The sequence below is a fragment of the Chionomys nivalis genome, chromosome 23 (assembly GCF_950005125.1).
Source record: "Chionomys nivalis chromosome 23, mChiNiv1.1, whole genome shotgun sequence".
Lineage (NCBI taxonomy): Eukaryota > Metazoa > Chordata > Mammalia > Rodentia > Cricetidae > Chionomys > Chionomys nivalis.
Genome location: NC_080108.1, coordinates 25,565,074 through 25,591,149, shown reverse-complemented (window position 1 = coordinate 25,591,149; position 26,076 = coordinate 25,565,074). Strand labels below are relative to the sequence as shown.

General features: G+C 45.0%; 1 protein-coding gene across 1 annotated transcript in view; it reads left to right on the top strand.

Annotated features, from left to right (window-relative positions):
- The window catches only part of Adamts17 (ADAM metallopeptidase with thrombospondin type 1 motif 17), a 300,342-nt gene that overhangs the window by 107,523 nt on the left and 166,743 nt on the right, over positions 1 to 26,076 (top strand). Inside the window, exon 8 of the mRNA XM_057756616.1 lies at positions 22,241 to 22,346. Within this exon, the coding sequence (XP_057612599.1) occupies positions 22,241 to 22,346 (106 nt within the window). The remainder of the gene's footprint in view (positions 1 to 22,240; positions 22,347 to 26,076) is intronic.

Below are 26,076 nucleotides of genomic sequence, written 5' to 3'. Positions count from 1 at the left end.
TGACTTCTCAGAGACTCCTAAGTACTAAAGGATTTTGTGTAGGCTATGCCAGCCCTAAGCTAAAGCAAAAGTAGAAGTGGCTGGGGGCGGGGATGAGGGCAGTGGGATGGGGTGGGGGGCTCATGTCAGGTACTATTAACAGAAGCCTGGAGATTTGGAAGCAGATGAAACTCTGGACAAGTTCATGCCAGCCTTCGGACCTTCATGTAAACCTATAAGCACCTAAACAGGGAAACATTCCAGAAAGACTTGTGATCCTTAAGAATGACATGGATTTATTGTGTACTGGGTCTTCAGCAAACAGTTTATAACTGAGATGGTTTATTTCTCATTCTAGAACTAAGGAGAACTTACATACCTTACTTAAAGGAGAGATGTATGTATGTTGGAGCCAATAATCCACGGAAAACTTCCTTTAAGATACACACACACACAAATGCAAGAATTTATTTTATAAAATGCTTATTTAGCTCATGGGTTAGGAGACTGGTGTCCCTGATGTCACAATGCTGACACTGCTCTTACAGGAGTCCTTCTGGCTGTGTCTACTCATAGCAGATGGCATCATGGCAGGACCATGAGCAAGAAACATGGATTACATGGTGATACAGAGAGTTAAGAGGTCCAGAAGTCAGGTTCCCTCCTTTAACAGCGACCCATTCTCATGGGAAACTGTGTCACCCCAAGAGATCAGCAGTAGTGTCTCCTTTGGATGATGGCCAACAACCTAACCATCTTGTGCTAAAGCCCCTCCTCTTAAAAACCCCGCCACCTCTTAACTCTGCCGCACTGGGAACAACTCATAGCAAACACACTTTATCTAGGACACAAAAGTCTTCAGTCAATGAGATGCCTTTGTATCACTGTTACAGAATAAATTTTTAAAAATGTAGACCAATGTTTATTAGCACAAATTTTCAGTATTTGGGGCAAACTTCCTATATACTTAGGTTTGCTATGAAACTGTCTGGGGCTGGGATGTAGCTTAGTGATAGATTATTTCCTTATATGCACACATCCAGGTCCTAAGTTTGGTTTCCAGAAGAAAAACAGAGTGAGGGCTATTAGTTTAATTGATAAGCTTCGTAATCATCTTACCAGCCACTCTTTTAAGAAACATGCATTTGTGTTTGTTCATCAGATTGGAGATGATGGAAAGAAAAACACACAACCTTGGTTCATCAAAAAATTAAACCGAGTCAGCACATGACCCAGCATTTCCACCCCTAGGCTACCCCTACGAGAACCAGAAGCATGCTCATGAGAGTCTTGTACACGAGTAATCATAACAGTCCCAAGGGGAACTATCTGAATGTCACTTGAGTGATGGAATTCTCCCTATGTCCTGGTGTATCCAGTCGTGAGGAGAAATTCTACTTGACAGTAAGAAATGCTAGCTAGTAACAGTAAGAAACGCTAGCTAGTACATTCTACACTGCGCTGAGCATTGAAAACATCTTAGTATGTGGATGAAAGCAGAGAAGAAACCAGCTGAGTTCCAGACCGGAAGTATGTTTGTAGTTAGAGGGATTGGGGAGTAGGAAGGGATGGCCATAAGCACAGGGTTGCTTTTTGGAGTGATGAAAATACTCTAAAAGTAGATAATGTGGATGGTTGCACAGCTCTGATAATACAACCTTGGACTTTGTATACTTCAAAAGCGTGAACCTAAGGCACACACCTTACATCTCAGAATGTGAGTTATATCTCAGAAAATATAGCTAATCAAACAAACAGAAAGCATGATCACTTTTGGGTCTAAGTGGAAGAAAGAGACTGGATTTAGTTTTTATTCTAAATATCTGTGTTTGAATGTATTTCTGCAGCAAATGACTCAGGGAAAATAGGAGCTTCACCTATATCTAAGGTGAATTTGAATTAGAAAAAAGGGGCAGTCCCCGGTGGAACCTCTGTTTACTGAGCCAGGAGGGCTTGTCTCTCTAATTCCTAATTCCGGAGTGTATTGACAGAGAAGCCTGCTACTCACATGGCTAGTTTTCACCTTGAAGAATGCTCAAGGTCAAAGTTTCAGGTTGTCAAGATGATATTCCTTGTTAAATAAAGAACTGAGGGGATGGATTGATGATAAGAGTGTATGTGTCAGAAATCACCATGATAACACATTGGGAATATGCAGACACTCAAGACCCAAGGACATATGTACATTGGCATCTCAGACTCCTCTCTTGAAAAATGGAAAGAATAATTATTCCTGTCTCCTAAGCTCCTTATGAGACAATGGGATTCGAGGTTTCTGCTCCCAACCTCTGGCACATATTACTTAAAGTGCTGGAATGTGAATGATCAGTAGAAGACAGAAGGAATTATGGGAAGGTTCATGGGAAAGATAATGGCTGCTTCTATTTTCTTGCATGAATAGAGTGTCAGTGAATGCAGAATGCATACAGATCTCTGCCTGTTCATGGGGACTCCTGATCAGATGAAAAGACCCCTATCCATTCTCCTTAGAGCAATCAAAAATTTTCTTCTCTTTGCCATCCCCAGACCACAAAGCAGTCACACTTTCTTGTCAAAGTTTACCGCAAATTCCTTCTGGTTTCTCTCCTTGCCTGCCTCTAAGCCACTGAGGATATTGACCGAGCCCATTGAGGAGATGAATCTTGGAGTTCCTGGTGTGCGCTGGGAGCCATCTTGTATTTAACTTGGACTGAGACTCTGAGGTGCAATGGGAAGAGCCCCGCTGAAGACAATAAAGTTCTCTCACTGCATAGAGATGGAGTTAGGAAAGGGTTTTGTGTATCTGTTTTAAGTTCTTTGGTATTTTGGAATATATACTATGCTATACTTTTATAATAAAAAGGAATGTTGTCTTAAAGAAAATTTGATTGCCTGATGACACTTTAGCATCTATTTCAAAGTACAATTTATATTCCATAAATCCACCTGTCTAAATGTATGTTTCAGTGTTGTTCAGTGTAACCATGAAGTTGTACAACCATCACCGTAATTTAATTTTGAATATTTTCATCTTCCCAGAAATGATCCCTGTTCCTGGTAGAAGCCACCCTGCCTTCTCCTTGCCAAGCCCCAGGCAACCACTAATTTGCTTTCCATGTCTGTGGATTTGCCTGTTCTGGATACTTCATCTCCAGTACTGGGCTGTATTGATTGTTCCATCCTTTAGTGGGTAGATACTTGCGTCTGTTTCTTTTTCCCCTTTTGTTGACTCTTAAGTAATGCTTCAACAACGTTTGTGTATGAGATTTTCTATGGGCAAATTTTCACTTCTCTTGAATGTATAGCTAAGAGAGGAGTTGATGGGTCATGCGGTACCTCTCTGTTTATATTTCACATTTTGGGTTGTATTCCTAAGCGTCTACACCATCTTCCACCTCCACGAGCAATGTGAGAAGGGTACAGTTTCTTCAAATGCTGGCCAACGACCCTCTTTGATTGAAGTCATTCTTGTAGATGTGAAGTGGTGTCTTCATGGGGTTTGTATTTTCTTCTTTGTTTCTTTTGCTTGTGATGGAGTCTTGTGTAGCACAGCCTAGTCTCAAACTGACTTTGCAACTTAGAATGGCCTTGAACTCCTGATCCTCCTGCCTCTGCCTCCCAAATCCTGGAATTAATAGGTATGCACACCACCATGCCCAACTTTGACTGATAGCTCCCTGACAGTGATGTTGAATTCCTTTGTGATAGATTGATAGGTAGGTCGACAGATGTTCCTGATCAAAGGAATGATTTGTAAATGTAGTCTGTAATTATAGGGATTTTCTTTTTTATCTATTGATAGTATCCCTTGAAGTATAAGGCTTTTGATCCTCTCTTTATTGTTCATACTCTTGTTATACTTAAGAAATAGCTTTGTAGCCCAAGGTCACAAAGATTTCCGTTCATGGTTTCTCCTGAGAGTTTCCTGCTTCTAGCTCCTATGTTCAGAGCTATGCTGTTCCTGGAGCTGTTCCTGCATCTGGAATGAACTGGTATCTAAATCCATCTTCTCGTATTCATATCCACGGGTGTCTAAACCCGTCTCCTCTCATCCACACCATTTATTTGGAGACTCTTCTTTCCCCCATTGGATTGTCTAGGTTAGATGACATTTTGGTAGGAAAACCTAGATATTTTCTCCTGTTACATATAAGGCATCTTATTCTTTTTCTCTTTGGAAGGATGTTTCGGAAACATTAATCCATCCCCAAGACAAGTCTCCCTTAGTTATAAATTTAATATCCATTCTTGAAAAATGTATTTTCTGCCCCAAGAAACTAGTTTTATTTTTAGAAGTGGGTTTGATCAAATATGCAGAAGACCTAAAACTGGACAATGCTTTGACCTCAGACAAGAAAAGAATATGTGGTATTTCCAAGGAGTACATTACATATATGTGATGTGTTTAGTGTTAGTAAATGTCCGTGTGTGTGTGCGTGTGTGTGTGCGTGTGTGTGTGAAGTCTCCTACTTCTGAGTCTGAGAGCATTTTGTAAAGGACCATATTCCCCTCAATTAACTAAGGGTTCAGTGGATACACTCAAAATACAAGGAACCGGACAGAAGTGGCCCACAGGGACCACTGAATGATGTGTTCAGGTACGTTGGCAGATAGCAAGGAGATTCAGGACAGATAACAGTGTCAGGTTCCTTTGCTCTTGTCTTTGAAGAAAACTGGTTTGTATGACAGGTTAAAATGGGGCAAGGGAGGCCAGAGCAAGAGTGATGAGGTATGGTGTAGTTCCAAAGGTTTAATTTATTTTGCCATTCCAGTGGGCATGTGGTAAGTCTTAGAGATATATCCCCCCAACATACACAGCCCGCCAAGGCTATAGAAAGAGAATAGTCCTTGGTATTAAGATGGATGGTGTTTCCCCAAACCTGGCTGCTCACCTCACACTTCTGTCTTCAGTTTCCCTGACACCACACTGAGAAATGCATCTGGAGACTCAGCACCAGCAACTGGAGCTTCCTGTACTTGCAAATCCATTCTCTGCTTCATGGCACAGACCCAAGGCTTAGGAATACTTTTTGCTTTAAAAAAGTAAATTTAGACTTGATCAAATCACTGTCACACCAGATTGTATTTTCCAAATGTTTTCTACATAAACTGTGACTTATACATAGGTTTCATTTGCTCCTCAAGTCTTTGAGGTGTGGGTATCAGGCACATATCCCAAATGAGGTATCAGGCACTGAGGTAGCAAGTGGCAAAGAATGATCTAGATGCCCCTGCCCGCAGTCAGTCTTCCTCATCCTTTTAGAAATCTGCTGGCCCCAAAAGAAATGAACCATTGACTTAATTCCCAAAGAATCCCCAAGAGAGCCCAGGATGTGCTAGAAACAGTGAGTTTCTAGTCAGCTCTGCTTGTGAAAGCACATTTCCCAACCCCTTAGAGTCAGACAATGCCCATAGTCACGAATGAGCTTGAGACCAATCCTCAGTGGATCAGAGTCCCTTATGATCACTTACTGGCCTACCTATAGGCACGTGTTATTGATTGGGAGAATGGATGTGTTCTAAAAGCTGCCTTTGGGATACCCATTTTTCCTCAGTAACCGAGCAGGCCATCCTTATACCAGAGACAGACCAGGAGGGACATTTGGGCTACTGCTGTCTTGGCCATTTACAGCAAGTCAGCCCAAAGCCTTCCTTGTACTATTGTCCAGAGACCAGACTTGTCACTCAAGGGCAGCAGTGACCAGTACAGATGTCCTAGGCAGTCAGGCTCTGAGTATGGCCTGTGAAGACTGTAGGTGTAATTATCTGTGTTGGGAGAAGTGAAAGAGTCGGTCATACCGAAGTCAAGGCTAAAGTACAGTTCCCATTGTTGAGACAGAGAGATAGTGACAGGCCTGGGATTATGAGAAGAATGCCAGCTAGTTGTGCCTGAATCTGCTTGGATATTCCAGATGAGATCTAGACATGAAATCTTTAAATTAGGGCAAGAAAAAAAATCCCCCCTCATTTTGTGAGCAGCTGATCACCCATGTCAACATCTTGCTTTACTTAGGGAAATTTGTTCTCACCCTGGTTTGATTGAGTTCCTGTGTTAACCAGTTGATCTCAAGTTGGATTTTACTGTTTTTTTTAGTTTTTTTTATTTTTTATTTTATTTTTTTCTTTTGGTTTTTTGAGACAGGGTTTCTCTGTGGCTTTGGAGCCTGTCCTGGAACTAGCTCTGTAGACCAGGCTGGTCTCGAACTCACAGAGATCCGCCTGCCTCTGCCTCCCGAGTGCTGGGATTAAAAGCGTGTGCCACCATCGCCCGGCTTGTTTTTATGTTTTAACTGTGACTACGTGCCAAATCTATCAGGGGGCATAGCTCTGCTGTGGTCAGAATCTGCCCAGCATGGTACAGGGGCAGAGGATGCTCGACTTATGGTTTTGAATGATAGATCCTCCATTCAGAAGGTTGGAATTGGTCTATACTGAAAAATCAAATTTCAATAGATGAATTTTATACCAGAATGAGCAAGAAAGACCAATGGGACGATATAGTTTGCTGGGCTGTGCTCTCTTCCTAAGAAATGGATGGTTCTTCAGGGCCATAAGGAGTTTATCATGCAATGCTGTGTCTTAGTTGAGTTAATATAACCATGATGAAATACCACAATCAAAAGCAGACTGAGAAGGAAAGGGTTAATTTGGCTTACACTTCCACATCACTGTATGTCATTGAAGGTAGTCAGGCTAGGATCCTGGAGGCAGGAACTGATGCAGAAGCCATGAAAGGGTGATACTTATTGGCTTGCTCCCCATGGCTTGCTCAGTCTTCTTTCTTATAGAACCCATGATCAGCAGCCCAGGGATAGTACCACCACCCACCATGGGGCTAAGTCCTCCCCTGTCACCACTAACTAAGAAAATACCCTCCGGGTTTGCCTACAACTTGATCTTAATCGAGGTTCTCTGAGGAAATCCACATAGACAGTATTTGGAATGGAGTGACGAGTCAAGAAACACAATGTGGGTTTCAGGGCTGGGGAAATGACTAACAAATGCTTGCTTCACAAATATGAAAACCCGAGTTCCATCCCCAGAACCCATGTAAAAAAATGCCAGGCATAGTACTACATTATTTGCTCAGGAAGCAAGAACAAGACGATCCCTGGTAAGGCTGAGACCACTACCAGACCCTCTCAAAGGAGATAAATGGCCTTCCTGAGGATGGTGCCCAAGGTTACCCTCTGACCTCCACACGAAAGTGTATACATGTGCACACATGTTCAAACCAGAAAAGATTTCAACTTCCTATTGGATCAGGGACAGGGTGTGTGCCTAGCATGCGAACCTAAAATACTGCAGTTTCCAGGACTGGAAAGAGTGGAGGGGTGGCCTGGTTAATAGTATCGTTTAAAAATGTCAGAAAAGAGGAAGAGAAACAAAAGTGTGTGCAGTTGCACTCTGCCCCAGAAGATTGTCCTGAGTGATGGCTCTCTCTGGGAGTTTTCTGTAGTTGGTTGTTTATGAGATACCAAAACTGGGGTGCTCTATGGGAACACAGCTATCCTCTGTTTAAATGTTGATGGAGTTTGTGTGGGATGCTCTTAGGGTGTGTTTGTTCTCCATGGGCATGCAACAATAATTTCCCCTTTGATTTTAGTCATGAAAGTGAAAGAACAGATGTATATACTTTTTTAAAAAAAAAGACAATAATGGTTATTTCTTATTATCCTTTAGCTATATCACCAAAAAGATATGTGTAGGTGGATGTTTCTTTACCAGTCCTAGCCACCAGTCCCTAATGACCGACACAGAAGCTTAATATTACTTAAAAATGCTCAACTGATAGCTCAGGCTTATTATTAGCTAACTCTTATACTTAAATTAACATATGTATGTATGTATTTTAATCTATGCTTGCTTGACCATGTGGTTCATGGCTTGTTACCTCATGTTCTACATATCCTGCTTCTGACAACTGCCTGGTATCTCCTGACTCTGCCCTTCCTCATCCCAGCATCTTCAGGTAGATTGTCCTATCTCACTTTCTTCTGCCTTGCTAAATGGGCAATCAGCTTTTTTATTAAACAATAAGAGTAATACATATTCACAGAGTACAGAAGGATTGTTCCACAGCATATGTATGTCTTTATGTTGTGGTATTTCTCATGTTAGCTACACTTAATTCATTTTGAGATAGAACTTAGCTATTAGACTCTTTCATGTGTATTCTTCTGTATCATATCTATTCCCATGCACTCCCAGGCCCAGGCAGCTCAATAAAAAGCACCCTAGAGACAGCCTAACAGAGAGACTGTGGTGGCTTCGTTTTCAAGGCTCACATATACTTTTTAGTACTCGGGGTTTCATGCAAATTTCCTTTGACATACAAAGGGGTATATCTCAGGGAACCCTTCATAAGACGGAAACACCCTAAGTCCTAAGCATGAATAGAGTACACTTAATCTACCCAGGAAACATAGTCCACTACAAAGTTGTTTTCACTGGTGGCCGGGTGGCTGGATGTTGCTGCCAAGCGTCGCTAGACACACTGGGGTCTGTATCACTAGTCCAGCAACAGATGTAAACTCGGAGTTTAGCTTCTGTTGTATGTATATGATTTAGGTACCATAGTGAAGTTCCAAAGTCAAAGCGGTCGAGTCAAGATCCATCTGTATTCGTTAGTCGCCTACGTATGTGGATGTGTCTGTGTGCATGCCTGTGTGCTGTTTCTTTCTCTTTGTTTGCTAATTTTTCATTCACTGCATCCAATTTAAGTTGAATGGTCCATGCAAGATACTTTTTTCATGACATGCTTGCACCTAGGTGACAAGACGCAGGCCTCAACCTTCTCATTACCTTGGCTGTTCTGTTAAAAGTAACTTTGCTGGTGAATCATAGCAGACCCTGCCTCATTCATTCCGTGTGTCAATTGGTTGAGATCTGGCAAAGAGAACCACATTCTACAAAACTCTATTGGTTATCACCTTCTGAGGAATGCTTGGGAAATCCCTGAGGACTGAAGAGTAATTTTCCCAGGGTCTTTTGGCCTGGTGTAGCTATACAGAGGAGACTTTTTCCGAAGGAATGTCGTGATTACATCCTGGGATTCCTGTATTTAAGTACTTTCAACTTTTTGAAGTCGTGGACCCCTTTGACAATCCACTGAACACTAGAAAACCTTTTGCAAGAAATGCATACATACAAAGCTAAAATAAGCAAAGATGCTCATGTGAGTAACTTATTAATTTGTTTTTATAAGAAACTCCCCTGACTTTGCATTGCAGTTAGCAACCGTCTCCTGTGGTCCCTGGAACAGATTTTACACGGACCTGACTGTGAGTCTGTGTCTCGGGTTAGCTGTCTGTGTACCACTCCCCTCCCCACAACAAGCAGAGACTTCTTTCCTTCCTCTGTGGTGGTGGGAGGAGGGTCCTCAACCAAAGTGTCTGCATTCAGCGGGTTCTTTCTGTTTGGGGAATTTACCCTTCTGCAGTGTGAAGGTGGAGGTGCATCCATCTGTGAGTGAGGACAATAATACCTTCTACAGTGTGGTGCCTGGTGTGTGTGTGCACAAGCATGCATGTGTGCATTTGAATTCATGTTTGTGCATGTGTATTTATAGCTACTGCATTCTCCTTTGCAGGTCCAAATTGTCTGTGCTTGCCAGTACAAAATTACAGTAGTCCCAACCGGGTTCTTTCTAGGGTGCAACAATTTTCTAACCCCTGTACTAAGTTGCTTTGGGGAGGGTAACATCTTTCCATAGCTATAGGAACCAGAGGGGGAAAACTGGGTGTCCTCTATCATTCTCTGCCTGATTCCCTTCACACGGGATATTTCACTGAAGCTGGAGCTAGGCTGGGACAGCAAACCCCAGTTTCCCTGGGACATCATCCTGAGAGGGGGCAGTGCCTCCCAGAAAAATCAGGAGGAGAGGCCCTACTTTTAAGAGCAGTCTGGGAGGGGAGGAACAAGCCGGGTGACCTCTGAGGAGATTTCCCAACAATCCACGTTTAAGGTGATGACAAAGGTCTGGACTTGGGACCACGGGAAAGGAAACGAATTCCAGAGTCTCTAAGCAGCAGGAAATAGCAGATGGATTAGAATTAGAGAAAGGGGCTGAGTGGGCCTGTGCGCCTTAGAACTCCAAAGGGAGGGAAACTTGAGAAAGGCCCAACTTAGGCTGGCCAGACCTGTGTGTGGTAGGCTGTGTCTGGGGCAGGACTAGGGCAGCAGAGTAAAAACAGGAGCCTGGCCCTGGGGATGTAGCATGGTGGTCACCATCGGCAGAGGCAGCATGAAAATGTGAAATTGTTTAAGAGCCAAGGCACATTTGTTTATTCTCTCTTTGACATTTTAAAGACAGATACTGACACGCATGCTATGTTTGTGGTCTGGGATCATCCTAACACCCAAGGTAGTCACTGGCAATGAGCTTCATTTGTAAGCTGAGAGCAAGGAAATGACCTCACTCTAAGGCAGGGCCAGAGACTCCATACCATGCATTTCCTGTACCACCACCACTGACAATTCCCAGATACTGGCTGACTGCCCTAACTGCTGATAGAAGCCATCGATCAGCTGTTTCCTCTGGCTGAACCTGGTGCCCACCTCACTTCACTGTCTGGCTCTCATTAGCATTCTTTCTAAGTGGGAATGGGCACACATGTGCATGCACACACACATACACACACTCCTTAAGGAAATGGCATGTCTTCATTTTCACTTCCTGTCCAATGCAGGCTGAAATTGTCCTAGCCTCCCTTGGGCTTCTCATGGTAGGTTAACGATAGCTTGTGAATATTTGATCAATATTCAGGTGGCAGCTGGTTCCCTATGTTGGAATGCTCTCTTAGTTGAGGGGCTTGATGCCCTAGTAGGGTATGATTTATGGAGGTGGTGCCTGGAGCTGCTCTGGGCCTGGTGTGAGCCTTTGTTCACAGCCCAGGAGCAGCAGGGTCCTGGGAGATGCTTAGAATAAGGTTCAGACTGCAAGCACTTGTGCTTACTCCAAGCTTCATCCCCCAAGAGAATGGCCTACTAACTGAACAAGTGATATGGTTTCTTAATTATTCTGAGAAAGTGTCTCTTTCTCTTTGCTAACTTGGCAAACATCTCTGTGGAGGTCTTGTGTTTTATGGGGGTTAGTCTGAAGGGTTGAAGCTGGTTTTCAAGGTCGTCTGAGGTAAGTTTCAGGGATATAGCACTGCCATGGTCCTTGGATGACATAAAGGTGAATTATAGAAGCAGTTCATGTGGTTGGAGATTGACATGTAATATACAGGAGAAGTTGGAGGCACAGGTAAGGGTGGAAATTGGCCAATGTATGTATGCAGCGGCTTTGTGAACCGTGACGTTTAAGATACAGTTTTGTTTTTGTTTTTGTTTTTTGCGACAGGGTTTCTCTATAGCTTTGGAGTCTATCCTTGAACTAACTCTTGTAGACCAGGCTGGCCTTGAACTCACAGAGATCTGCCTGCCTCTGTCTCCCAAGTGCTGGGATTAAAGGTGTGTGCCACCATCGCCTAGCTTAAGATATACTCTCATTTTCCAAAATGTTCTCTTGACTACTTCTAGGTTGCTAAACCAGAGCCACTGAGTCCTATTTCATTTACTTTTATCTGTTATATTTTGTAAGCATCAATTGATGTGTAATTTACAAATAGACATTTATAACAGTGTTTACCACTGCTCAATAAATATTTGAAAATGAAACACCTTTGTGAGCTAGAACTCAATTTGAAAACAAGAGAAATCCAGCCCCTAGCTATATTTTAGTATGCCCTCTTTTGCTTTCCAACCTCCATGGAATGACCACAACCAGACTTTTTTGACCACCTAGTGATTTACTATGAAAAGCAAGCATCCTTGTGACCATCCCCAGACCAAGCAGTAGCTACCACCATCTCTGAAGATTCCCCTCACTGGTCCTGTGTTGTTGGAGGAGGCCACTTGTTGGTCCCGGCTGCTCAAATCCCCCCCTCTGAAATAATCACACAGAAACTGTATTAGTTAAATCACTACTTGGCCCAATAGCTCTAGCTTCTTATTGGCTAACTCTTACATCTTGATTTAACCCGTTTCTATTAATCTGTGTATCACCACGTGACTGTGGCTTACCAGCTAAAGTTATGGCATCTGTCTTCAGTGGGACTACATGCCTTCTCCTGACTCCGCCTTCTTTCTCCCAGCATTCAGTTTAGTTTCCCTGCCTACCTAAGTTCTGCCCTATCAACAGCCAAGGCAATTTCCTTTATTCATCAATGGTACTCACAGCATACAGAGGGGAATCCCACATCAGTCCTGTCACCATGTCAAGCCTTTTTCACTATGTGACCATTTCCTGGACCTTAGTAGCAGTCATTCCCTTGGGTCCCCTGACCCTGCATTTGTGGGTTTCAGGTGCTTCAAAGCAAAAACAAGCTGCTGGCCTGTTGAGTTGAGCCATATGCAACTAGAGCGGCTTGTGGCCTGTCTTCCTTGAGACTTACCCAGCAGAGGCAGCAGTGGGGTCTCCTTTTGGCAGGATAGCCTGTTGCCAAATGGCTAAGGAAGGCCACTTGTGTGCCCTTGAATACAGCTAGTTGATGTGTGGCATGATTTTTACACACTGGTATATCAGCCCTTTGATTCAACCACAGTTGTCTACATGCAACCTCCAGCTAGGTTCCTGATTATTTAGCTATGTTCTGAGCATCAGGCTGGTTCTCACAGTGAGTCTGGAGTCAGCACTGTGCGTCAGTGAGGAGCAATAAGCTCTGGTGAGCTTCTCTTACAGATAGCCCATGTGAGCAAGGCAGACACAGGGTACTTCTCTTTGAACTTGGGCCTCCCTCTGGGTAAATTAGCTTTCTTGTGCTGTCTGACAAAGTATCATAGACTGGATGGTATAAATGATAAGCTTATTTTTATCATAATTATAAAGGTTTACAAGCCAAGTTCAAGGTGCTGTAGAGATGGTTTCTGGTGAGCGCCCCGTTTCCTGGATTATAGATGGTCACCTTCTCATCACAGTCCCTCCAGGTTTCTTGTGCAAATTCAGAAAGCAGGGGAAGAAACATGTCGTCTGGTTGTCTGGTTTGTACCTTCACTTATAAGGACAGAAGTTCTATCAAGGCTCCACTATTATAACTCATCTAACTTTAATTGCTTCCTAAAAGCCCTGTCTACGAATCAAGTCACACTCATTGTTATGGCTCACCCATATATATAGTCCATATAACTTAGTCCTTGATGCTGGTAACATTGAGTGTCCACTTGACATGACCTAGAATTACCTAGGAAAGAAGTGTTTGGGCTTGCCTGTGAGGGACAGTCTACATTAGGTTAAACTGAGAAAGAAACACCCACCTCAGCTGAAGGTAGCACCATTTTCTGGACTGGGCTCCTATTCTCAATACAGAAGAGAAACTGAGCTGAGAGCTAGCCATTTTTCTGTGCCTCTTAACTACAGAGGCAGTGTCACCAGCGGCCCCCACATGCTCCTGCTGCCTTGATTTCCCCACCCTGATTGGTTGCATACTCAAGCTTAGAACCAACAGGAATCTTTTCTCCCTTAGGCCACTTTTGTCAGGGAATTCCCCATAGCAGGGAAAGTGATGGCTACAAACGTCGTGAGTGGAACATGCATGGTTACATGTACGGCGACTCATTTTCATTGGTACCCTTACGGGGAGTTAGAGACACCTATGGGGTATGGCATTCCAGGAAGAGATCATGAGACCTGGCCTAATGAGTGAGCTAATCCCTTGATGCATTGTCTAGTAGCATTACTATTGGATGGTAAAGGTACAACCTGGAACCCAGTAGACAAACATGAATATACCATTAAGAACCTGTATCTTGCCCTGGCCACTCCTCATAATTCCTTCTCTTTTTTCCTGTCTACTGCATGCTCCTGCCAGCATTTTTTTTTTCCCCAAGTAGGCGCAGCAAACAACTACGGACTGACATCTCTGTAACTGTGAGACTAAACATGCCTTTCCTTTCTCAGGTTGCCCTGTCAGGCATTCTGTCACAGTGGAGCCATACACACCCTCAAGTGCTTTGCCTCCTTTCCCAGGCTCTCCCCTCAGACGTTAGCAGCCCTCTCTCATGGCCTTGTCGGTGGCTGTTCAACATTCAGTTCAAACACAAATGCTGAGAGATTGGGATTCAACATGCTTGATCAGGTCTCAGGGACAGTCATGGACCCATCCTTCCAAATAGTGTTTGATTTTGCAGAAGGAATATTTAAATCTTCTCCGATTTGCCTTGGGGCTCTCTGGCCCTTTGGAAGCCCAAGGGGTCTCATTCCCCACACGGTGAAGGAATTTTAGACAAACTGTCTCAGCCTTACTTCTGCCTAAAATCCTAGCTTTCCCTAGGCAGAGGGGAGGCAGTCTAGTTTACCAGTAAGGGGATGGGGACCAACTTAGAGAGACAATAGAAGGCTCTTAAAGTCACTGATAGGGACTGATAATGTTTATTTTAAAATCGTGGACCAAAATATAATGTGTTTTAAAGCTTTCAAAATTCAGCCCAGTGTGGTAGCATGTCTGTAGCATGCAGAAGTAGAGACAGGAGGATGATTGAGCGTAGGTCCAGAGAGCTGGAGGTCAGAAGGTCAAGAGGTCAAGGACAGCCTGGGCAACATCATGAGTCTTTGTCAAAGACAAAAATGACTCCCACTACCCCCTAAACAGGTTTCAAAATCTATCGTAGCTTGTTGGGATAGGAATGTGGGCATCAGCTTCATGCAGCCAACTTACAGGGCTGCTTCACAGAACCACGGTTGCACAGGCACACCGGTGAGCAAATATGCCTAGGGGAGGGTGATCTTGTGAGGGTACAAGCATGTACCTGAACAGCAAACTCTTTATGGCTCCCTGAGCATCTCTGGTGCAGTCACATGACCAGGCACAGAGTGCTTCTGAAAAGAGACTTAGAGGCTCATGTGGTCCTCCACACTCATAAATACTGCCCACAGACACTGATAAAAGGGATCAGGAGTGTTTGCTCAGTCAACAGAAGCAAGAGAAACCGCTGTTGTAACAAGTGACAGGAAGGAGGAAGGGAGAACAGTGAAGGACTCCTGTGCACCCATCAAAGAGGTCCCCAGTGCAAATGTTCTGAAGAGATCCCAGTACCACCTTTTGGGCCCAGGGATTTGACTGATGACTTGTCAACTAACCTTTCTACATGAGTTCTCTCTCATCTTTCGGCTACGACCATGTTCTCAGGGACATTTTCTCCACACACTGCAGTTCTCGCTAAGCTGAGAATCTGTGCCTGGCTTGGGGCCCACCATGGACACGGAGTCAGGAAACACTTGATGAAGTGTTTGTCAGAATAAGAGATTTGTCAAGGCCCCTCCCATGTCCCAAGGTGAACCTGCTGGGGGCTGTTCTTACTGACTTGCCTGTTCCAGAAACCCCTGAGCCCTGAGCCAAGGTCATTGGAGGAACTTGATGCTGGCTTCTTGGAGGTCTCCTCCCATCCAGTGGGCCCTGTAGACAGAAAGTGCCATCTTGTTCCAAGGGTGGGAAATCTGTGCAGAATTTCAATACACTTGGCTCACACTGGTTGTGGTCTGTTGAATATCAACAGTTATTTATTTCTCCCCCCATCCTGCCCCTCTTCTGGTCTGTTTTGGTTTTTACAGAGCATAGCAAACTGTTGGGAGAAATTCTTTTGCTTCCGACTTTTAAATTCCACAAGAATTTACTCCTTATGCTGACATCTTACACTCAGGCCCCTTACTGCACCAGAGGGCATAGCTTCTAGGAGCTACCGCTCCACCCAACCCAGAGACCTTCAGTTCCTGGTTCAGAACTTGCTACATGATTTCCCAAGCCTGGGATCTTGGACATGCCTGAGAAACTGAACCAAGAGTATCTGTGTCCTCAGCTGTGATATTATTATCAAATTGACCACAGAGAGCAAGGCCTAGCCCCCGTGACCTCTCCTGAGTCTGATCTATGTTCACAAACACCCTGAGACAGTGTCTGTCGGGTGTAAGTATACACCAGTTAGCTCAGTTCACTGGTGGAGATGCTGCCAGGATTACATAAACAAACAGCAAGCCATAGAGTAAAGTGGGGACACGGTGCTGGGGACAGGAATTTTCCAAGTAGATTGTGCCAGCATGTTGACTCTTGGCGTGGTGGACAAAATGAAGGTGACTCCATATCCCTCCCCAAATCTTTTACTCCGAGCCTTCCACCTGTTGCAGAAAATAGAACTCCCCTACTTCTGCTGAATTGTGCTTTTGCTGTTACATCTGAGAAGACACTGCCTATGCCTCAGGCCAAGATTTCCCTCACTGCTTTCTGATGATGCTCTAATTCAAGCGCTTGTATTTTGGGGTTTTATTCTTTGCGATTTAAGTGTTGTGTGTGGCATGAGGTATGGCTACATCTTTCTTCCGCATGTAGCTGTTCAGCGCCATTGTTGAAAAGATACTTCTTTGCTTATTCAATGATTATGGTACCCTTGTCAAAAATCAACAAACCCTAAATGTGCGGATTTAATTTTTTGGACTTTGAGTTCTGCTCCCATGACCTATATGTCTATCTCATGTTAATGTCATACTGTTCGGATTATTCTAAGTTACATTGAGACTCAAAATCAGAACAACAGAACTTCAACAACGCACTTTTTAAATCTCTACCCTGTCCATTTGTTCCTTCATCTAACCTCGTGTGGGCTATTAAATGTCTCAGCTCCCCAGGGCTCTTCTCAGACAGAGACTGTAAGGCATGGGCATCTTTTGTTGGCTGTGGAATTGTCTCCAGTGCTGTTTGGGAAAGGGACCAGTGACCTTCTTTGAGGCCATTGCTCTAATATTCTGCATGGTATAGGAATAAAGACCGTGACTAGCTCATCTATCTACATGGCTGATGCTAAGGGACACAGAAAGACTAGGGGCAAGCAGAGCGTATCCTGGTGGGGGAATTGCTAAGACAAGTCAATCCTCCGTGCCCCAGGAGGTAGGTACACCATGGTGAGACAGAAAGTCATGGTACAGCAGGTGTAGAGTACAGAGCTTCTGAGTCTGTCTGGCCACTTTCCTCACCAGCCTTTTGGAGCCTTACCATGAGCAATGTTTCCTGATTATTTTTTAGATCCTATGCTGCCACAAGGCTCTGGGGTCCCTCGGATGACCTGTGCCTCACTATGCAGAGGCTATTCTGCATGGTAGTGAGTCCTGGCGATTCCCTGATTTCAGAAACAAACTGAGAGGAGATGACCCAAGCAGATCAAGTAATTTGGAGAGAATAATGGGAACAGGAGCAGCACTGAGATGAAAATGAATTTTCTTTATTGCAGCTGATAAGCAGTTTCTTTTGCCCAACATGAAGGTTTTTGTTTGTTTCTGGGCTTGGAGATTTTGTTTTAGGATATTCTGATTTGTCTTTGCCGCTTGCTGCGATGTATTAGTATCTCCAGTCCTCAGAACACTCTGGCAGTCGTCCATGGACGTATGCAGCGTGCTGAGAAGTGTGAGCCACCTCACACACATTCCTGGCTGAGGTGGAACCATGCCGTCCTCCGCCTGCCTCGTTCAGTTCTCATGCATGACAAGTGCCCCTCGCAGTGTGCTTAGTGCCACGTGGGTTGCATTTTGTGCCCCTCCTTGTAATTGCGCTGTTTCAAATGACTTCCAAGCCTGGCATTCAAGTGTAGTGTTCCTGAGTGAGGTGCCAGGATGGGCCTTATAGAGCCTTGTGGAGAAAATCCTAGAGAGGAGAAAGAACAGTTATGCATTCTCGTTCAAACGTAAATTCCATGGGCGTGGATTTAATGGAAGTGAATCAACAATATAAAATAACAAGTCTCTCTCTCTCTCTCTCTCTCTCTCTATATATATATATATATATATATATATACTTGTACATATTATTTTAAAGTATATATAGCTTACCTATTATTAAGAATGAGAATCAACACTACCTATTTTTCATTCATCACCTATTAGACTTTAAGACCTTTCTTTGCTCTTAAATGTTATCCCCAAGTTCAGTTGCACCTATCCTCACTGTTTGAATCTTTACCAGCTTGCAGACAGTTGTCAATAAAGATGAACATAGGATACTCGACAGTGACAGGCTCATCAAATGAACAGATAGTATGAGGGCCCAGTGGAAGGCCGGCTGGTGTTGGTGCAATGTGCAGTGGGCAAGGAAAATTGACTGTTAGCTCGCAGGCGGAGCCCCCCCATGCCTCTGACTAATGGGTGATGCGGCCAACAGTTGCACGTGGTTTACACATTGTGATTTACTGCAGAAACCGGGCTTATACAGTTGTATGGTGTTTACTCCGTGAGTCTACAGCAGAGCAAATAGATAGTCTTGAGTTTATGAATTATAAGCTTACATGCAGCTCTTTACTTAAAAAGTAAATAATTAAGCCTCTTCACCTGATTACCTCTCTGCCATGTTGTATTCCCACAGAAGGAAAGAAGAGGGAGGGCCCATGTGGGGTCAGCATGGCCAGGAAGGTGTGGGGGGTGGGGACTCTGGCGGCATGAATTAAACATCCCCTGGCTTCAGAATCCATTATTTCCTCCATGTGTACACTCATCTGTATGTATGCGCTTTTCTCCTGTTTATCCCAGGGGTTCAGTAGAGGTGGGACAAATCCCCGCTTAAGTACACATGCAGTAATGCATCCCATTGAGTTGGCTGGGACCTTCCTGCATTATCTGATTCCTGTAGCGCTGTATATCTGGGACGACGGTCCAAGAGGGGGGGTCTTGTTTCTGTTTTTGGCTCCTGCCTTTGCCCCTGCTGTGTCATTTAGAATAAATGAAATATACAATATGTTAATGGTATGAAGTTTAAGTCCAATATGATACCTTAATTTAATCTCTTTTTATTTGCCTTCCTCCTTGAGGTGTCTCTCTTGGGGGTTTGTCACAGTGTGGACTGACTGTGCACCTGACTACTAAGCCTTTGTTTCCTCATTAAAAAAAAAAATTCTCCTCCTCCACAGGGATGGGTCAGGCAGCTTTGTTCCTGCAGATGAACAGCAGTAGCCTTTCTGCTTCACTTTCATTCCAAGAAGCTATGCAAACATGCGGGACTGGTGTTATATAATGGGTCCTACTATGATTTCTTTTGTGGATAATTTTTTGAATAGTGGGATGCAAGACACCTTGCCGACAGGAATTACAGTTAAAGAGACTCTGCAGCATGCAGCTGGCAGAGCAGATGTTGCAGGTTTTTTTTGTTTTTGTTTTTGTTTTTGTTTTTGTTTTTTTGGTAAATTGATGCAGAGAAAGCTAGTTTTTCCTTATTTCCTAACAAGGACCAATGTACACCTATGTAGTAGCCTTTTCCAGTTGGTGCTTTGAGGAGCCTGAGGTGATGAAGGTCTGTGTTGGTTAGCTTTCCACCACTGGGATGAGTCCCCAAGAGAAGCATCTTCTGAGGAAGATGTAGAGGGTCCAGTCACTGTCCGTCAGATCCATCGCTTTTAGGTCTCCTGTGCAATCTGGGTGGGACTGCTGGAGTTGCCCAGGGGAAGAAATGGCTCACCACATAGCAGGAGAGCTAAAAGGGAGGAAGGGACTGAACCCTACATTCCCCTTCAAGAGTACATTCCCCAAAGACCTAAAGGCCTCCCACCAAGCCCACCACCTAGACACCCACCACCTCCCAATAATGCCACCTCGGTGACCTCAACTCCAGGGCAGTTGGGAAACCTTAGGTATAGACTACAGACTATTGCATCCCTGGGTCTCCAGTGCCCCTGCCCTGAATAGTTGTTTCTTTCCATGAAACACTGAATACTGGTGGCCTGTTTTCCACAGGAGTTCTGTGGTTTACTTACCATTTATTTACCCAGCAGATCTCACATTGCTGGCAACCTGGGATTTTCTCTAGTCTTTGTTTACACATCCTAAGCATTTCGACGCCCTGGCTCATAACCTCACACAGCTCTCATGTTTTGTGATCAAGAGCAGTTTTCTTTTGCTGCGTTTTATCACCAGGCTGGTAATGATTGCAATCAGTCATTATAAGCAATGGCCCTTAACCCACCCTTGTGCAAGAGAGTCTTATAAATAAACTGACCCTTTGTTTTCTGGGTATTTTTTTTAACCTAAGCATCTGCACCTTGGAAAAATTAAAATGCAATTATTGGAAGGCTCTTTTGCTGGCTGCTGCTCATAGCACTGCATGCTATGCAGTTAAAGTGGGAAGCCCATTCTGCTAGCTCAGAGTGCAGAGGGCTATCGAGACCCAGGAAAGTATTTGTGTGGCATTTGAGATCTGCTGGTTCATCAACAGAGCCCTTAAGCAGGCATGCTCAGGACAGCAAGTACAGGACATCTAACTATGTTGTGCCTCCTTTCTCACCACGTGACTGCCTTAGAATGTATGCTTCTGATTGCCTATAATTGGTTCATTGACCCGGAATGACAGTGACCTGTGTTTCACACTGCAGTATGTGTCTTAGTGTGTGTGTGTCCCATGCTCACACCATCAGGGCCGAGTAGCAGCTTACTGTCTGCTTACTGCTGGACTGCCAGTGGAAACCCACAAAGCATTTTAAAACAGAACCAGAATACGACCTTGAAGGCAATAGGCGGCCAGATTGCATCCTTTCTGGATGTTGTTTTCTTTCAACCCATTGTCTGCATCGTTGGATTGTTAAGTCCACGTGCATAAAATGGATTCGGAGGCCAAAATAGCGTTTAACTTATTTCTTTGTTGCTGCTACTGCTGCTGTTGCTTTTACATTCTGCAACACTGGCCATGCATGTTGCATATTCCCAGAGAAAAGTAGGCCTGTGGTACAGCACCGCTGCTCATCTTGTGGAATGTGGGATGTGTCGCCCATTGGTAGCCCCAGAACTGCATCTCTCTGCAAAACCTGCATGGGAGGCCCTTCCGTACCTCATGGAGGGGACCCAGAAAGAGGCAATGCCCTGTTTGTGCCCAAACTACATGACAGCTGATGATGTTTTTTTCTTTGTGGTACTGTGGACCAAACCCTGCCCTCAGCATCACTCAGTTACCTCTAAGCTGTACCGAAAACCCTACTTTTCTCTTTCATGGAATCTTCAGGCATTGTTTCCCCCTCTTGCTCTGGAGGGGAAGGATAAGAGTGACCACAAATAGCGAAAGGTGTGGGAAGCACAGCAACCAGCACCCAGAGCTGGCTTCATGCTAAGGAAATAAGTTCATTTCTAAATGGGGAGGGGGCGGTCATTTTTAATGAGATAATTTCCCTTAGATAGTCCTCCTTCTTTCTGACAAATCCTTCCCTCCTGTGACGACATTTCAGGAAAATTAATGAAGGAGGCCTGAGCTCCGGCAGGATGGAGCTCAGTGGGTGGGTTGGTACCCATGGCGGTAGTGAGCAGGCACAGGCATTGCTCCCTCAAGGGATCCCAGCATGGCACTGAGCCAGAATATAAAGCACAGCTGTGCTCCTCCATCAGCTCTCGGCCTCAGCCAATGGGACCTCACAAGGAGACCAGTTCATCCCCCTGCCCCATTCTATCCAGGCCTTTGTGAAGGACAGCCTGCACCAGATGGATGACCGGTGATAGGGGAGGGCAGAGGACAGGCACACAGAGACCTTGCTGCTGTAATCTCTGGAGGGATGGACATTCTGGGAACAGAGAGAACAGAAGTAATGAAGAGCTCTCTGGAAGGCAAGAAGCCTGGAGCCAGCCTGCTGAAGACACTCCCCCTGCCCTGTGGCTGAGGTCTGAAGTCTTGCTTTCCTCGGCCATCCGTGCTGTTCACCAGTGGGCCTTCCTCTCAGGGAAACGCGGCAATTGGCTTACTGATGCCCACTCAGACCTCCTGCCCTCTGCACTCTGCCTCTTGCCCATGTCCCTGCCCTGTACCGCTTTTCTCCCCGATGGTCAGGACTAGGGGGAGGCAAAGGTACAAAACTTAAGGATGTCCTTCTCAAGGACATGTCAGAGCCAGAAGGACATCCTCCTCACGTTCCAAATCCGGCTTACTTTGCTTTGCCAGTCTCTCGCTCTGAGCCCTAAGTGTCAAACCAGGTGACCCAGGAAAGTCTCTCTTCTGTTTCTGAATGTGGTTTGGGTTGCCTCTGTTCTCAATGATAAGAATGGAGTCAGATGCTTTGATAAGGCACACAGCGCTCTTCCTGACCCACACCAGGAACCTGCGAGATGTTTGTACTCACTGTCATTGCTATGGATACACCAGCATCCTGCACAAGCCAGGCTCAGGGTCCTGCCTGGTAGGCAGCCGTGTCCCCATTTGCTCCTTTCCAGGCCATGCGTGATTCTGGCTGTGTGGGCTTTCCTGGAGGTCAGGGCCTCCCCGTTCTGAAGAGGATGTGTTTTGTGTCTCTGCTGCAGGAATTGCTTACTTAGGAGGCGTGTGCAGCGCTAAGAGGAAATGTGTGCTTGCCGAAGACAATGGTCTCAATCTGGCCTTTACCATCGCCCACGAGCTGGGCCACAAGTAAGTATCAGACCCCGATGTTCTGCCTCCTTGCTTCTTCTCCAGAAACATTTCCCACTGGAACTCCAAGAGCCCTGGGACACTGAAGCTCTGTGCCTTTGCTGATGCTGTAATAAAAAAGTCCACCCCACGGACGGCCTCTCGAGTGTGGAAATGTTAATGTGAAGTTTATTTATTCTCAAAGCCAGCAATGAGGTCTTCCTGGGCATTTTGGTTAGTGGTACTACTTTTCCAAGCTCAGCACGGTCTTTTAATTCACTCCAAGGACATCATTCTAAAACAGTTGGATTTATCGCTAGGCTGTTCGCGTTCTGTTTTCTTTTCCATCATTTCCAGACCCCACTTTCTGAGTGGCCAGTACAGTGTCTCCATTTGGAAGAATCAGCAGCAACTCCCTTTGCACAGGGACGGAAAGTCTTTCATATTTTAATACTAAATAACCCTAGAGCCCAAAGGAGCCTTCTAGAGAATCTGGGGGCAGCCTCCTCCATCTTCAGGGGAGAAAACTGGGTGTTAGCAGGGTTGCAGTCACCTGCAGGAAGTCCCAGGGGCAGATAGCCAGCCTATTCTACAACGTGGCCTGAGTGCTTACCCTTTCTGCTAGAAAGGATGTCTGTTTTATGTTTCTCTGAAGGGAAAATCTGTGATGTGACTGTGTAAGAAAAAAAAAATCAAATTGAGGAAACCTGAGCATGCAGAGCAGTGGGAAAATTTATATTGGATTGTATAGAACATAAATGGAAATCTAGTTCTTGGGAAACGGTCGCAAAGGTTTACTAATGACCTCCACAGGAAGGGGCCCAATCCTTAACTGTTACGTCCAGTCGTTGCAAGAGGAAAGCCAGTGTATACAAAGGATGGAAAAGCAATTGTTTTCCTGGAGCAACAGCGAAGTCTCAGGCCTTCCTTTCTCTTTTGTCCTGTTTATCTGGTCCCATTTGTAGGAGGTTTGGCAGTTGACTCCTCTGGACAGGTGGTCAGAGGGAGACTGTGTTGTGTGGATGTTATGTGTCTAGCACAAGGAACATGTATTTATTGACCTGGTCTAACAAAGCCAGTCAGTGGCCCTGATATACACCCTTGCTCCATGTCCATGCTGCTTCCTAGCTGTTGGTGACAGTACTTGCCTCTATTTTTTTTTTCATTGCATTTATATCCCTGCTCTCCAGTAGTTAAAACTCGGTACCCTAGGGACTCGTGAGCAAAGACCACCATGGCCTCAGTAGGTGCCTATCTCAGTATGTGAAAGTGAGTCAGCTGTTGAAGGGCTTTAAGAATGTAGAGCTTCAGGGATGAGGAGGGGAGCGTCTGTGAATAGTCAAATAAGATTGTATGAAGGAGCTGGGGAAATGGCTCAGTGGGAGAAAATGCTTACCACTCAAGCGTGCAGGCCTGAGTTCTGATCTTCAGAACCCAAGTAAAGCTAGATGAGCTAACATATGTCTGTAATTCCCCCTACCCCTGCTGTGGTGAGATGGAACAGGTAGAAACAGCAGACTTCCTGGACTCTCACAGGCCAGTTAGCCTGGTGTGCAGCACAATTCACCTGAGACCGTTACCACCATCTGGACTGTGCTCTGAGTCACACACACACACACACACACACACACACACACACGGGGGTGGGGGAGACAGATATTCAGATAGACAGATTGTTCTTAAAGATGGTTTGAGGGGCTGGAACATAAATGCCCTTTAGCTATAGACTGTGTACAGTTTCTTGAAGAATTCTTGATAGCTTGTTGCTAAACTCTCATTACCTACAAAAACCAAACTCTATTGTGAATCAAAGCCAATAAGCTACTAAGCAGTGGTTAAGAGCATGTACTGCTCTTTGTAGAGGATCTGGGTTCACTATGGTTATAAGGGATCTGATGTCCTCAGGCCTCCACAGACATCTGTCAGAATATGATGTACAGAGAGACCCACACAGGCATACATACATACATACATACATATACATGAATAAAAAAAGAAGGATGAAGTTTTTGCGCTACTGGTACATCAATCTCAGTTTTCTGTGGCAGCATCCTGTACCACGGTCTTTGTCACAGTGCACTTTGCCCATACACTGGGACACGCTTATGCCACCTTAGGAAAGCACAGAGGCCTTTTCTTCCTGATGAACCGCTGGGTCAAATACTGGCTGCTTAGCCCAGGAGGGCTGCAGTGCTGAGTGGCTAGACGCAGGCATAATTCAGTACCCTTTCAGCTATAGACTATGTACAGTTACTTGTAGAATTCTTTATAGCTTGCTACTAAACTCTAATTACCTACAAAAACAAACACTGTTGTGAATGGAAGCCAATAAAGCCTGCCAGCATTTGGCCTCCTCCAAGTCGGGTGATTACAGTGTTCCCAAGGAAGTCTGTTGTCTGAGTAGTGTCTTTGTTGGGCTACAGCGCCCTACCCACCTCCAACCCCCACCTGCCAAGCCACATAATCCCTCTCTGAAATCCCCTCTAGTCACCCTGGTTAAGGACAGTGGGGGATGGGCCATAGGGACTGTTTAGAAAAGGGAAGGCCTGCACTCTCGGTAAAGGCAAGGGCCAAACCCGAAATGGGTGATGCTCTGGGACAGAGTATGTGGTCCCCCAATGTGTCCTTTTGGATATGTTGAGGGGGTCCCCAGGTCGCTGATACTATAGTCCCCGCTGAGAAAGTACTGGTAAGGGGAGTGTCTTTATACCAGGGTCTTGGCTCCTCCTTTCCTTCCTAGCATGCCCCCTTGTCAGAACCCTCTGTGAGAGGCTGTGCCCCATCCCACCTGCAGGTGGAACATTCTCCTTCCATATGAGCCACACGTTTCATTTGTGTGTGGACCATCTGACTTCATGATTTTGCTTCTGGTTTGATTTTAATTAAAAAAAATATCTCAGCGGGTGTGAGAGGGAGTTTTTTCAGCAGTGACCTCACCAGCATCTGGGAATTGTGCTTTCCTCCCTATTCCTTCTGGGGGATATCTTTGTGTGTACGGCTAGTTTCATCTTGTTAAAAGATGATTTATTTTATGTGTATGTGTGTCTTGTCTGCATGTATGCTTGTGTCCCCACGAGCTTGACTGGTATCCAGGGACCTCAGAAGAGAATGTTGAATTCACTGGAACTGGAATTGCAGACAGTTTTGAGCTGCCTTGTGGGTGCTGGGACTCAATCCTGGGTCCTCTATGGGAGTAGCTGATGCTTTAAACCACTGAACCGTCTTCTAACTCCACAGAGTTTTGTCCTAACTAGTCAAAGTTGATTTATTTGGGACCGTAAAAGACTTAAACCCAATCTACAACCACCTATGTCCTCAATCATAAGTTAAGTAGACAGTTCTTGCACTGATAATGTCAATCATTCACAGAGGACACGAATTAGTCACATACTAATGGTGTTTAGGCTGGATCAGTGTCGCGGCCCCCCTCGTCCAGCAAGGATGATGCGACCACCGGAGCTCTTCTCACTGCAGTTTTATTCAGGACCTTTTGACAATTGTAAAATCTCTCTCCGGGCAAACCTCTCCCAGCCCTTAAGTAGGCCTGGGCCGCCAACCTCAGATTGCCAGGTGGGCACTGCCCATAGGTTCATGCATATGCAAGCAGCTGACAGTCATTGCGTGATAATAGCATAAGTCAGGCTTTAGCCATAGGACTTGATTATCACAGAGAGCACTCGCTTTTGGGATTGTGGAGGGCGGGAGCCAGCACCATCAGGTGCGACTCCACGCAGCTCTCTACATTGCCATC